The sequence below is a fragment of the Gadus chalcogrammus genome, chromosome 22, assembly GCF_026213295.1.
Source record: "Gadus chalcogrammus isolate NIFS_2021 chromosome 22, NIFS_Gcha_1.0, whole genome shotgun sequence".
Classification (NCBI taxonomy): domain Eukaryota; kingdom Metazoa; phylum Chordata; class Actinopteri; order Gadiformes; family Gadidae; genus Gadus; species Gadus chalcogrammus.
This window is the reverse complement of record NC_079433.1, coordinates 17,908,400-17,923,852: the sequence shown is the minus strand read 5'-3', so window position 1 is coordinate 17,923,852 and position 15,453 is coordinate 17,908,400. Positions and strand designations below refer to the sequence as shown.

Genomic DNA, 15,453 nt, shown 5'->3' with positions numbered 1-15,453 from the left:
CAGGAAAAATCAAGTCCCAGCCTGCCACCGTAACTCGGCTTTTAGGTGACAAGCTAAATTCCATTAGAGCTTGGCTTTTGCCTTCCCTCTCCCTCGCTTTCTGGTTTGATTGCAGACGCCTGCGGGAAAGGCTTGTTCGATAGAAAAATGTAATTAATCTGACACATTGCAAATGAAAGAGGGGGGGGGGGGGAAATAAACAAACGCGTGTAGCCTTAGGAGTAAACGCACGGCTATAGCCTGTTTATCTACTAGTGTAACCCCCCCCCATCCCAACAACTTTCATAAATGCTATTTGAGGCCTCGTTGGAGAATTGCAGTGCCAGAAAGTCTTCCAGCGATTTGTTAAAAACAATTGCACATTATGAGCCACAGCCTGTATGGGTCTCATACTCCTAAGCGGTAATCACTTTAGCAATGCACACATTGTGACAGGGAAGTCTAATTTCTCCGGGGCCACAAATCCCTCCAAAACGTAATAAACCACCAGCAGTTCTCCCTTCTTGGTAATGCCTTAGCGATCGTAGTTTGCTTTTTAAGCCTCTTACCCATCGTGGCCTTTAAGGTTGTTAACCTTTTGGGAGCTTAGGTAGCAACTTTGAAAACTGTTAAGGCGTAAGACAGAAATCAGTACCAACCCAACTACAGCTCCATTAATGTCCAAAAAGTCAAAGTCAAAGTCAGCTTTATTGACCATTACTTCACATGGACCAGACATACAGAGGAAACTAAAAGACGTTTCTCGCTGTCCCCCCCACGGTGAAAGAGATAAAGGGCACAGGCAAAACAGATTAAGACAAGACATTTCCTCACACTAAAGTAAGCAATAAAGTGAACAGATAAAAAAAAGATACAAATTAAGTGTGCCCTCCTAAACAGCATTTTTTAATGTGTTGATCCTTCTTGGACAAATAATGATTGCAGGAAAGAAGAAGCAGAAGGAGTAGAACCAGCGTGTGAATAGCCTGATTCCTCACTGTGGTATGGACCGTGAGGCCATATCCACTACTCGCCCAAGCACCACCCAACTCAGGTAAAGGAAGGGTTCCCAGCCAGGGGATGAATGATTCAAAGCAAGGGGAGGAAGGCAAGCACAAAATAAACGCAAAATCCCAATGCTTATACCAATATTTCATGAGCACAAGTCGTCTGTAGAAATGAGTCAGTGTTAAGCCACTTATGCAAGGAGGAAAGGCTGGGAGACAGGAACGTTCCCCCTCAACCCCAGCCCGGCAGCTCGGAAGAGATTAATAAAATGTAGGAGGCCAGGGAAGAAAGTGGAAAACTTAGAGCGATGGGGAGGAGTGGAAATTCACCACATGCTGACATCGGCTGCAATTTTCAAAATTTCTGCCTTTATTTATCTCGCTCAAAGCAAGAATTTAACAAAGCGCGGCAAAGGGAGATTAGATGGGCGAGCTGCCCACTTTGTGTGTTCAAGCCCTGCTCCGGATGAGACCAGAAAGCAAGCAGTAGGATTTGAATGAAGTCATGGCAATTGGGGGAGCCATTCTGCACTGCTACAACGACAATAAAGCCGTACGGGGCGTCCAAATGGAGCTCAACTGTGCGCTTCAATCAAAAATGCCTTGGACTGGGTTCCTTTCCACCCACCCAACACACATTGGCGATTGTGCAGCTATAACTGGGGCAGTATCTATGAGGAACCACATGTATGGGCCGTGATGCAAATGTGCGGATCCATAGAGCTGACGCAGTGGGTTCAGATAGGCTCTGCAGCTGGTGTCACCCCGGACGCGCCCCACCACCGGCTCCTACAGCCAACAAAAGTAGGTGTGCGTGTCTGCTGGTAGGTCTGCTAACATGAATTGTATCTACATTTCACTTTCCTGAGGACACTGTGTGTCTTGGAATTGTATGAAGGGGCGATTTCCTGGTGAACCAATTAAAGGCAGCAACTACTGGAAGACTGACAGATATAGCGAAAGAAACATTGTGAACAGAGCGTGCTCAAGGTATCCAAGAAAGAAAAGACAATGCTGTCCTCATCCATCCAACGAGAGAAAGCTGAAAACCTTCAAAAAGTATTTATTTCACTTAATAGTTGTTTGCTACAGCCTTGTTGCTAAAACTTTGGACTTGCATTTGATTTAATTTCGATTCTAATAGTACAACACTACTGTGTACAGACAGATTAATACACTAGAGTCAGAGCACTCTAAAACTCAAGTGCTCCTTCACAGTGCTTGGCCTCTCTGCTTAGCACCAGAACAAGGCGAAATCACTCTTCTGTAACTGCTTCAACACTTTGGGGCTCTTTCTATTAGCTTTGGCAGAGCAGGGAGATGGATGAATCAGCTAAGTAGGAGAGGGCCTAGAGTCTTGTTGCAGCTCAAAGAGCAGAGCCCTGTTGTTATCACCCGTCATTCAGCTAGTCTTGCCTAGAATTCATATCTTCAACAAATACAACTAAATATGATTTAAAACACAAGCCTGCCTCTTTTTTATTTATTATTATTATTTTTCATATGTGAATGTAAATATGCATATATTTTGAGCGTTCAAATATCTGTAGCCTACATGTGAAAAGCCGGTGGGGGAAAAAGTTGGTGCTGTGGACGTTGGTGAATGAGGGACAAAATTTGACTTCAGACACTACAAGATTAGACTATCAATATATCAGAATTATGAAAAGAAAGTTTTGAGTTTTCCCCTTGTACAGTACTTGGGCTGCGACTGATGCCTTCTCACAAGTACAAAAGAACAAAAACTACAAACAAGAACAATGATTGTGAAAGTAAATATCAGAATGGAGTTTGTCCCTTGGCCCGAATTTACATTTCCGTAAATTTGGTTCAAGCATATAATTTAACTTGCAAAAAACGAACCACCATGTGGAATTTGGTTTCAGATTTCTAAACAAATAACAAAATTCATTTATTTTTTTTCATATTCAGATTTTGGATTCTCAGTTGAATATGGAAAGATTGAATTATGCACAGATTCTATTTACTTAACAGTGCCAACATCTCCTCTTTAGAGAGAACTTGTTGTGTACCCTCCCCTGAGAAGAAAGGCTCGGAGACAAATGTGGCAGATCAACACTACAAACGCTTTGCTCTCAACCAACAAGTTTTCAGTTTGTGTCACTGTCATGTTGTGAACCCTTAGCACTTTCCACTTTTAAGTGGAATTCGAAACGACACCAATGTAACATTATCATAGCCCAAAGAGGTTAAGCTGGAGCCGTTACTTTAACTGTGACCCAGTGGGCTAACTGGACAATTAGATTGGGACGGGGGACCTACAACAACAGGACCATCAAGTGGGCAGCGATGAGACGAAAGGATACAGCAACAGCCAGGGCTTCCTGTAACCATGCTGCCTGGTGTTAAACAGTGTCAAGAAGCTTTCACAGCAGCCCCTACTCTGGAAATCATGCCCTCTAAATTTAAATTCCTTTGATAGAGTGGGGAAAGTGTTATGATTCAGATTGGGCAGCAATCACTCTTGCCCTGGCCATGGGCCAAAACCTTGTTTCCAAGTAGCTTTTGAGAGGCTGAACCAAACAAAGACACAGAGGTAATGGCTTTGATACATGAGCTGATCTATATCTTAAAGTGCCCTGTTGAACGGTTTAGCACATTAAGACCTCTCCAGACGCTTTGAGATGGTAATCGTACTAAGATACATCTTTGCTATTTAACTAATCAAATGTGTGTTTGCCCTGTGTGCATTTCCACAGGGATTCAGTACTTTGATGCTAGTCATGATGTTTATGAATTGAGTGCCCGCAAAGATGTACATATTGAATGAAATATCAAAAATCGTAATGCTAGCTGATCCTACCATGAAGAAAAATGACATGGCAACCCCCCCTTACACACAAAAAGGTTTGTGTTAACATCCATGACAAACGGTCAAACAACTTGCATATTTTATCGTTATCGCCCTTCTGCATTACCCGAGAATTCGGTCCATGCAGAAAAAAGAAAGCTAATTTTGTGAATGAGAATCACAGGTATGTTCAGGGACAGAACGGCGACTCTAACAACGGTAACCAAGGCCCAATAGAAACAAACAAACCATTGAAAGAAAGAGAATGTGAGCCCTATTATTTCGACCAGCGAGCGAGAGAAGCGCAGAGCAACCGTTAAATATTCACTGTGAATCCCCGAGTGGGGACAATGTTGTGGAAGCTTCACGGGATGTGTTCACTGCTAGGAAGAGGTGTGGGGGACCATCACGCCACTCTGTGTGATAGGATCGGATCCGTGTTGGCGGCGCTCCATCGCAGTTACCTCTCATTCTGGCTGCCTGGCTGAGACGATTTTCCAAGGGTGAACACTAGTTTGGGGGCTATTGGAAGGCAAGGGACTAGCAGGGGAAGTACAGCGAGGCCACTTCGCTCTTATTTAACAGTTAATTAAACCCTACAGGCCCAGTCGATACCCAGCCTGGCTGGAAACATCGGTCAAGAGCCCTGCATCCATAATTGTGCCGTGTTATGGATAATATTACAGCAACGCAAGATAGGAGATCAGGAGGAGGAAGCGAGGGGATTAACAATCATGCACTGCAGTCAAAACATAACGATGGGGAGAGGGAGAGAGACAGACCGACGGATTGTAGCAGCTAGAGCAGCATTCTATTAACCTCTTCATCACTGGGCATGTTTCTTCTGAATGAGTTTTATTCTGAAAACAACATTGCTAAAGTGAATAAAGTATACCTGCAAACTGCAAGGGTTATTAAATGCAATCTTGGGACCAAAATAAAAAGTACACCTGTGAGATTGTTGTGAAAGTAATGTATGCAATGTGGATACTACTTGGTTAGAGTGAATGAAGTTAGAAGACAGCATAAGTGGAAAATGTCATTTCCATCTGAAAATAAATGTCCTGTTTAAGATTGAATACCACCAGGTGCATTATCAGTTGGTAGCCTTATAGTACTTTAGAGCCATAGCAAAACATCTCAGGAGAACCTAGGTCGATATTTGATACCACTAGAGTTAAGTACAGCAAAGATAGAGAGGTTTTAGTAGATGAAAATCTCTAAATAAATCAAATGTAAAGTAAACCAATGCCAAATTGAGAATATAAACCGGTAGATATCTTGAGAACTCATTGTACAATTGTAAAACTTGACCACTCAATTGAAAGGTCAGGGCAAGAGAATTGAATGACACCCATCCAAAGAATCGCAAAAAGTCTGAGCAAAGTAAAAAATAAATTGGAAGGAATTATTTCTGCCTTGAGGTCTGCCTCTCCCCTCATGACATTTGTAAACCTGGCAAAAATCAAAAGCGTATTCGAAGAAAAGGCATACATACATTTTTGAGGTGTAGGTTGGTGTATAACAATTTACATCTTGGGTTTAGAAAAAATGTAAATAATATTTTCTAGTAAATTACTTTAACCAGTTTTCCTTCCTTTGAAATCCTTTCCCATAAAAATGTCACTGCCACTTTTTCCTTAACGGATATTTTTCTTCTACCACACAACCAAGATATTTCTTTCGAGCATATGTCTATTTTTCCAAATTTTTCAGGTTCAATGAATTTTGGTAGTGAGTACATGATTTAAGGAAGGACTTAAGCTTTCCAACCTTCCATTATTTCCGGTCGTTTGACCTAACATGGACAATTCAAAAACAAAAATCAAGCTTGCAATTTTTCGCTTTCAGTTGCTCTGGAAATCAATTTGCTGGAACACATGGCGAGTTAGCTGCGCTGGCTCGTTGTCAAGTGTTACCAAAGAGGACAGGAAATTGACGGTGGCAAATACAGACGATGGCAAGATGAATCTATGCACTGAAACGAAATAATTGCCGTTGTTAATTGCACAATAATGTGTAGTTTTATAGATTAAGCAGAGTGAAGGCAATCCTTTGATTCAAACAAGGCGATTGAGAACATGATGGATAGGTTGGCAACTCTGTATAATGCATTTCTGAAAATGAATACATAACTTATCCGCCTGCTATCTTAATCAGAGGTAGAATGACCTATTGTTCAGATGAGCCGATATCATGGATTGTTGTCTCATGTGAAATGTGGTGAGTCTAATTTAACTCCACATATTGTGATTGTAATATACTGCTACATAGTATTTTTGAAACCGACTCCTCCATGGAACAGGCCTTCCTTGGCCTCTCTCTGACTGAAGATCGAATCAGGTTCCCCCATTGGCTATTCACCGGGCACCTGGGCCGGTTGTTTTTCCCAGTGACGAGGAATACCCAAGTAATCAACTAGATTTAACACACCACCACTTTAGGCCTTGTCTCGGATGTTCCATAGAACATGGATTAAAGACTAAAATTTGCAATCAGCACTGTAGCAACTTAGAATTCCCTTTCAAGTGAGAAATTACTAAATACTTCAAGGCACAAGCTGACTGTAAGACAGTCCATCTCTTTATGCTGCAATCATCAATCAACAAAACCGACAAGAATGAAAGATAAGATGGTCCATCTCTTAATGCTGTTAACCCGTAGGACGACTTACAGAAAAGGAAAGCGATGTATGAAAAATGACTTGACTTTTCTACATTACATAATCAAAACACCTCAACTAAATCGTCCCAGAACTACATGATCTATATGAACTGGAACTGCAAGCCCAGGGTGACAACAACAGAGTGTCAGAAGAGTCCTCTTGGGACAGGCTGCATCCTAGACATGTGAAAGCAGGGTAGGGGGTGGGTGCAGTAATGAGAGCGGCTGCAGAAAGGAGATTGTACTGTAAATGTCAAGAAGATAGTAAACCATCTACGTGTTCCCGGGTTGACAACTGGAACACGTGTTTTGGTGACATTTAACAACTTCACACGACGGTAATAAGATCACACGTCGACAGGGCGGGCGGTCGGAGGGTTTCTTAGCAACATGATTGCGGAAATCCACACGCAACTCAGATAATAGATCGGAGGATACTGATGATTAACCGGACGGTCGACGAAGGAGACGGAAATGTGCAGAACTTAAGTTATGTCGCTGAAAGTGTCTTGGTGGTGACAACTTCTCTTCACGCCTGTTGGGGGAAGAGCAGCGGGAACGAACTCCAGTCATCTCGTCTAAGTAAGCACTGCACATGCAGTCACAAATGGGGACGCATGTCGTCGTGTGTACCGCTGTTACAGACACCAAGGTGGTTGAAGAGATTATTCTTCAACGACTGAAGAATAATTGGCTGATCCTGAATTAAATGCAGTGTCCGTTCTAAAAGAGACCAACGTTCGTGTCCCTAATATAACTTCCAAACATGGGGACTCATTGATGTGGTTCCTACTACTGCATGCTCCCTCATACCCGTATCCTAGCTAAAGAGATCTATGTAACAGCTAGTGTCTGACGCAGGTCTCCTACACCAGGGTTATGTCCCCTTGCAGTGAACACGTGAACTGTGTTGTGAGTGTTACAATGAGCAAAGTTGAATATGCAATATGCAACACACAGTGGCGGTGTACGGTGTCCGGGAAGCACAACACTCGTTGACGCATCAAAATCAATGGCTGTCCAGACAGAGCTCCAGACATTCACAGACACCTCGCCGCCGGTGTCCCTTCACCGTGACGTTGATGAGTATACCAATAGTCACATCTGCGACATGAAAGTCTGTTACCTGCCTTCCAAAAAGAAGTGCAGGTAACAGTTCCTATAGTGTTTTGAGGAGACTGGCAAAAATATGATTCTACTCTGGTTTTCTCTTAATGGCGGACTTGTTGTAGTAACAGTGACAAATTGGCAAAGATGACCATGTTCACGATCATGTTAGACATTACCACGATTAAAACCAAAAAGTAAATACGGCTTGGGTTCTATTGAACATTGACATACAGCAAGATTAGTGGACGCACTAACAGGAGGGACGTGTTTTAATCCCTGTCCGTTTACTTCACCGCTTATTTTGTTTGCAAACAAGCTCCATTTACGAGAACGACTGGAAACAGTCCCGGTTCCGAAAAGGGGGGTCTGCTCTCTGTCCCCGTGGTTTATGCCAGCTGCCAGCCATAAGTGTTGCATTCCTGCCATCTGCTGGACTGTCCCTTGGCCCGTCTACTGCGGCATTGTTAAGCCATGGGTGGAAGGGCGTGTACGGAAATCTTCCAGACTGTGTCTGCTTGTTTGAAAAGTAAACATCACTATCTGAAAGGTAATCCCAGTAATGTACCTGGAAATATGTGTGAAAGGGGCGTTGTATGAACCATCTACTCAACGAGGGTCAGACAGACTGCATCTTTTTTTTTTTATGAACTACCAATATTATACAACATTTTAATACAATAGTATGATGGAATTTGATTTGTGCATGGTCTTTGATGGGGTTCTAATGCAAGACAACTGCAAACCAAATGCTGATAAGGACTTAAACAATATACCTAATATATACATTTGTGTATCTAACCAATTTACCAAACGTTTAAATTCGACCTACGTTACTGCGATCAAATACTATCAGTATCTGAAAACCAGTGACTCTAAAAGAACACTGCTATATTTTATTATAACCATTTCACTTGACCTGGACAACCTGGACCTGGTGTTTACGTTAAGGGGGATGTTAGGAACCCTTAATGAACTGTAAGATCAGCAGGATCAAAGAATTAACGACCAAATAGTATAAATAGTTTGAAACTTTGGTTTCGATTTCTATGTTCAAATGCTCAAAAATGGACATGTGCTTTATAAGACCAATGAGAAAACTTTTCCTTAGATTAATGTTCTATAGTTTATGAGAGGAAACATCCATAAATATATACACAATTCTGGGTACTTTGTAGAGTGTGCAGGGAACCGAGTAGCAGTGAAAGGAACATGTATCGACTGAATCTGTAACCAGACAGTCACACCAGTTCCGTATCTTAGCAACGGTTCCATGAGTACTCTTTCAAAAGAGGAAATGGTGCCAGAAACAATGGCGATAGAATGTCAACCATCATTACACACCTAAATGGGTCTGGTACCAGACTGGGGCGTTTGGGCCCAATGCTGAATGTCGCGATAGGGAAATTGCGGACAAATGATTCTCTCCTTTAGAATAAGATGAACTCTGGCTGACTTTTATTGGGTGCATTTCACGTGTTTTAAATACCAATTAACACGAAACGATGAAGCCAAAGTAACTGTCGCTTGCAGTCAAGAGTGTGTTGAAGGAAAATGTTGAATGGCCTTTATAAAAATAAAAATAAAGATTTAAGCATTCTAATTATTGAAACCATAACGTTTACTTTTAAAAGAAAAGGGATTTAAATAAGGACACAGAATACTTGTGGCGTCTTTTCTTTGCAATAATTGCTCCAGTAAGATGGAAGATCGTTTAAGCCTTTCTTTTTTCTTCTAGTTAGGAAACAACTATATTTTATCCATAGCGGTATAAAAGATGAAAGACAGTACTGGTGGACTAAAGTACAGATTTATCTGGAACTCTCCCATCCATTCAACCACAAGGTGCACTCTAGTTGTGTTTATAAGCAGTTACATCTCCTGTAACTGGTCCAAACAGCATTGGTTTGATTGGATTGTGTCACTGGCAGGGGGTAGATCATCACTCTCTCCCAGTTAACTTCCTGTACTGTGTTAGAATCATAGCAATCAGCGAGACGTGCTTCTTTTAACAGACACTATTTCTGTTGTGTTTTGATGCGACGGCTCTGTTAAGTGCCACTAAAGAGTCGTCCTGATATATTGAGTGCACACCAGAGACGTGCGGTGAGGTCCGTGGCTAGTGAGGCACTGACTTAGTCCAGATATTTTCAAATGTTGAGAACAAAAGACAGGGAAAGCAGAAATGGCGATTTCTCGTAGCACAGCCACACAGCCAGTCTTTTCGGCGGTACCACTCTGTTTGAAAAGACCGTTACTTTCTGTCCCGTTGTTTGAACGTTGTTCCATCAATTATTACCTATTTATTTGATTGAAAGTCTAGTTTTGAGAAATTTCTGAGCTTGGCTATTGAATCATTATCTTCCATGTTTGCAGTCAGAAATGTTTTGTTTAAATAAACAAACTGATGTAGTGCACTTGACTGCTTAGAAGAAGTTAACGGAAGCATCCTGTAAACACTGTGGGCTCACGCATACATTGGCGACAACGGTGAAAAAGCAAACTGGGTTAAGCGCATGCACTCTACCCAGTTTGTGAGGGATTGCGCAATTCTCGGTGAGGCAGCACTGCTCGCTGCCTCAGCCGGCCTAAGCTCCTGTATTTCCCCTCAGGAAAAAGACAAATTCAGCGATTTTGATAATAAAAATTATTTAAATTATTGGAATCGTACATTAATTACATTTAGACCACAGATCAGTAGACAAATACCAATATATAATATTTTTTTAATATTATCAGAATTAGTTTTTTTCTTTTCATGATGACAGGCGAGGCTCTGCCTCACCTGCCTCCCCTGACTGCACGTCACTGGTGCACACCTAATCCGGGCTTGGGAAAATGTTTGACGGTGGTGGATTTATTTTCATTTGCGGTGTAATGGCTACTTAACTAGGACAGCAATGGAGATACAGACTGCATTCTTCACATCTGCCAGCTCAGACCCGCCGCTTGACCCCAGAAAGAGTCTCTCACGTGTTGTCGAGACCCCACAGTCTGCATGCATTCAGCTTCCTCATTTCTCCATAGCAACCAGCTAGCCGCTCTTTTCTGGCTCTGGCAGTCATGTGAAGCATGCAAGCGTTTGTGAAAAGGTGTTTGGAACGGGAACACAAGACGAGAAATAGATGCCTAATTCCAGTTCTAGAGGCCACACCATGGGTTACATCCCTTTTAACTTCCTTTCATATTAATCATCACAATCATCATCTCTTTGGTTAGTGCCATGGGCCGGAACGGCAGGCAATACGCAGAGGAGAAACGGTGCATATTCTACAACGCCGTGTACACTTGATGCAGAGTCTAAATAAAAAATACAGATGAACGGTGCCCCTCTTTGGCATCCATAACTGGAGTTTGGGGTCTCACCTTTGTACACTACTCGTCAAACAGGCCTCCTTGCCTGGGGTCTGGAGTCCCGTGTGCTTGGCGACGGCCAGTGACGGAGCAGTGTGCTCTCCGCCCGTGCTCGCCCCCGCTCCTAGCTGCTGATGATGCTGCTGCTGCTGCTGATCCTCATCCTCTTCATCATCATCATTCTCCACCTCTTCCTCCCCTGGCCTCTCCTTGCCTTGCCCCTCACTCTCGTTGTCGCTCTCCTCCCCTAGGATGTCATCCACCTAAGTGAGAGAAGCCTTGGTTGAGTGACGGCGTTTGGGGGGGGAGGGGTTTGTCATGATCAATGTTAACAAGGTCTCGCCGTCTACAGCGGCCTCCCATAGCACAGGCTGCCCTGTTTGACCAGAGCAGTGTGTGGACTACAGTACACACGCCTCATCGGTTGCTACAGAATGCCTCCACAAGTTTCATTGGGATTGTGCAACAGGTGCGCAAAGAAAACAGCAAACTAAGTTGAACGTAGACAGTGAAATGTGTGACAGGGTCACAGCTTCTCCAAGCCGGCATATATATGTATATTTTTATATTATACAAGGTTTTGATTATACAGTGAGTTGTACTTTAGAATAACTAAACATGATTTTCTACATAAAAATGGCAAATGATCCACGAGTCTAGGCGTAAAAGTTATTTGAATGAAATAAATGCACCAGCGTCAATAGAGTCGATGACAATATTTTATTTTATAAATTTTCCATTAAAACACATTGAGTGCACCTAATATATCAAAACAATATGTTGCACAATGAGGAAAAGCTAAACTAAACTACTACAATACTCTCAATTAAAGTTAATGTTAGTTACCCAATTACACATTCCTGTAATCACAATTTGCAATCAGTTATAACACCTACTGATTCACTGTGATCCAAGCATGGGTCTGCTTGAGAATCCCACTACAGTTAGTTTGAATACGAGAGCACCTCCAACATAAAAGGGCCTGCCGTATGTATTGATCGTCATAAGTAAAATGGTAATGCGATCTCTAATATACCAAGGCAACAGCTGGGTTATAACTTGGATAAGCAGCAGTTCTTCTCGTGGCATGCATTACCACGCAAACGTATGAATGCTTGTATTAACCCCTCTAAGTGACTAGGGAGCGTTAAACATCAAACTTGTCCATGCATTGTTTGACATTTACATGCAAATGATTTCCAGTTTTACAGTGTAGAGGTATGTCTGATGTTATCCTGTGTCAACTCATTATTTGTCAAGTCTGTGTGATATTTTCAGCCATGCCAGTATTATTTACAACATAAAAAAACAAGTTCACCACGCTCTAAAATGAAAAAGTAATAAGCTTGCCATTTTGATGGCAAAGAAGCACAGAGATCCACTGTTCATTTTAAACCACATAGTCTGGGTTGATCGGTCAGTGCCTTGACAGTAATATGTGTAAACAGAGCAAACGTCAGGGAAGCAATAAGGAATGATTCCCAACAGAGCAAACAAGAGCGGCCTGCCATTCGTCATGCCATTGAGCAACTCACACCACTTAACCCCGTGGCCAAGAGAAACCGATGATAAATGCAGATAGCCAATTATTCCCTTGAGCAATGAGGCTCATTATTGGCGTTGACCCAGGCTCATTAAAAGGCAAGTTGTTAGCGAGATCCAGACAGAATACATAGCAACAAGGCCTGAGGATGGATGACTCGGAATCTGAAAAATTACTATTTTGCCATTCTTTTATTTAGAAACTATTGTAGCTCCCACAGACCAACTATAGGAAAGTGAATTGATAATGTGGAGAACCAATTTTGGATTGCAATGTACAGACATCAGAGTAAACACTGGTATGTCTACTCACACATGCCACCAAAGAAATTATACATCTCTTATCACCGGTGCTTGGGCTCTGTGACAGCTGCAGCATATCCTAAATGCCAAGCACGGAAGGATTTCTGTCTCAGTATGGATATTTAACGTGTGGACATAACCCACTTGGGTTCAAACATGCTCTTATTTAAATCCTACCAAGGTTGCCGAAAGTGAAAATAAATGGGGCTACGCCTAGAGAATCTCCAGGTACAAAGGAGCATATACAACATATAACACTGTAATTTATTTATATGCCTGAAGCCTTTAGGCTCGAATCGATTGGGGCTTTTGGAGAACTAATCTGTCTTTGCAATGTTGTTGTTGAATCACATGCAAAACATGTTGAGGTGCAGGACAGGAAAAGGCATAGGACGTAAGGACGTTGTAAGAATGACCATAATATTGATGACGGCAGGCCACAAAAATGGTATGCTTTACACTTTATATTCAAAAGAGGTGTTAGAAGCTAAAAAAAAGAGCCGGTCAACGCTGGCTGTGTGCCACGTGAGCAGTGACAGCTTGGTGATGGCATCAGATACACTTTTGATCCAAAGATCAAAGCCCATATGCTGTCCAGCGATTGCAGGAGAAAGGCTCATCTGGTTTCCATGTAAGGTAGGTGTGTGGGTGTGTGTGTGTGTGTGTGTGTGTGTGTGTGTGTGTGTGTGTGTGTGTGTGTGTGTGTGTGTGTGTGTGTGTGTGTGTGTGTGTGTGTGTGTGTGTGTGTGTGTGTGTGTGTGTGTGTGTGTGTCTAGAGGTGTGTGTGTGTAGGGGTGTGTGTGTAGGGGTGTGTGTAGGGGTGTGTGTAGGGGTGTGTGTAGGGGTGTGTGTGTGTGTGTGTGTGTGTGTGTGCACGCGCGTAGGGTGTGTGCGTAGGGGGGGGTGTGCGTGAGAATTAACATGGCTTCAAATTCACAGTTGCCATTCACCCAATCGCCTCAGGAATAGTTGATTGTAAATATATTCGAGAGAGATGTGATCTAAATGTCAATGGACATGCAACGCAGTTTACCCTTTGAAATAATATTCTTAAGTGCCAAGCCAACCGGGGTATCCGGGCAGCTTTTCTTAAGTCAGGTAAGAAATGGACAGGTTATGTAACATTTAAGTGAAAGCACTTAAAACAAAGAACTTTTGCGGTTCAGAGACAGGGCAATATGATGAACACTCATAACTTTCCAAATGAAGGGCAATGACTTCTTTCCAAACTGACTAAATACCTCAAACGCAAGGATGGGGGAGACGCAGATACAGAGCCCCAGACAGCACTCGCTGTGCTGCCAAGCAACCCATTAAGTTAACGTTCATGTTATCTGCTGTCAAGCTCAGATAGGATATGTGCAAATGGCTCATCAGGGAAAACTGAGTGCCAGGTCTGGGGATAGACAATACGGTTTGTAAGGGAAAGGTGGGGCCAGACAGGGGTGTTTTGTGTATCAAGAGAATCAGGCATAATCACTGAATGCTGCCTCTTTCCAGCATATAATCTGAGCCCTGCTTCAGGAAAGATGCACATAATAATAAACCATGTTCAACAACTTAACTGTTCTCAATAACAGGCAGATGGCATGACTGGACTTCTTGACAGTTAATGCAGGACATGTTAACCACGAATATGCAGAAAAGAACATAAAAAAAAAAAAAAAAATAGTATTCAATGTAGGGATGGGCAACGATCGTCGAATAGTCTAATAGTTGGAGTCACGTAGAATATCGAATAATGAATGTGATTATCGTTATTTATTACACGGCTCAACTCAATGCGGTTGCACGCTCCGTTCACTTGCATGGGCCTTCACAACTTCCGGTGGTGAATATTTTTTTGATGATTCACACGTGCTTAATGAACGCTGGGGTTGAAGTCCGGTAACTTCAACCCCAGCATCCTCGGTTGCTAACCGACGTCAACGTCTTTGGCAGAATATTTCTCTGCCGATCAACACTACGAATACAGGTAACAAATATATTGTAGAAAGACACACCGTGTGAAGTTATTTTTTTGGCCAGTTTCCATATGCTAAAGACGTGTCTAGTTCACCGTCATGCAGGCTGATTTCAGTAAAATAATTAGCGATCTTTTTGACGCATGTAGGCCTATCTGCCTAAGCCCACGTTGAAATCATTTTGATGTTGAATGTTGATGGCGCAGTTGTTGATATACAGTCGTGTATACGAGGTGCGCGTGTGCGTGCGTGCGTGGAGGGTTCTTGATTGACCGATTTTCGAATATTATTCGAATACTTCTCAGCGAATATTGAATAGTATTTTTGCCAGAAATGCACATCCCTAATTCAAGGTAAAACAGATCAGTTATCACCATGAGTGTTCAGGAGAGATCTGAAGTCCATCGTACAAGAATTAAAGCAAACTACATTGTATAAAAAGGGGAAGTCTCTGAATGCTTAGTACAATGTAAAATAAGGGTTTGAATTGAGAAGTCCAAGTTTATGATTACTACAAGCCAAGACAGACAAGCCATGTCAGACATGTCAACTCAAATGAGCAATCAAAGCAGGACAGCTGGGTCCCCATTATGGTAGTAAGCTTTGATAGTACAGGAAACAGTATGTTGTTTATAAGAATACAAGTGGCATTCCGCTTCTAATTTAACAATAACAACAAATGCAAGAGCCATGGCCGATACCCTCGGCCAACTGTCATTCT

At 42.3% G+C, this 15,453-nt stretch overlaps 1 protein-coding gene across 2 annotated transcripts in view; it reads right to left on the bottom strand.

Annotated features, from left to right (window-relative positions):
- ctdp1 (CTD (carboxy-terminal domain, RNA polymerase II, polypeptide A) phosphatase, subunit 1) overlaps window positions 1–15,453 on the bottom strand; it is a 50,164-nt gene that overhangs the window by 9,641 nt on the left and 25,070 nt on the right. Inside the window, exon 12 of one of the 2 annotated variants that reach the window (XM_056582558.1) lies at window positions 10,936–11,186. The exons of the other annotated variant lie outside the window; for it this stretch is intronic. Within the exon in view, the coding sequence (XP_056438533.1) occupies window positions 10,936–11,186 (251 nt within the window). The remainder of the gene's footprint in view (window positions 1–10,935; window positions 11,187–15,453) is intronic. 2 annotated transcript variants of the gene reach the window in all.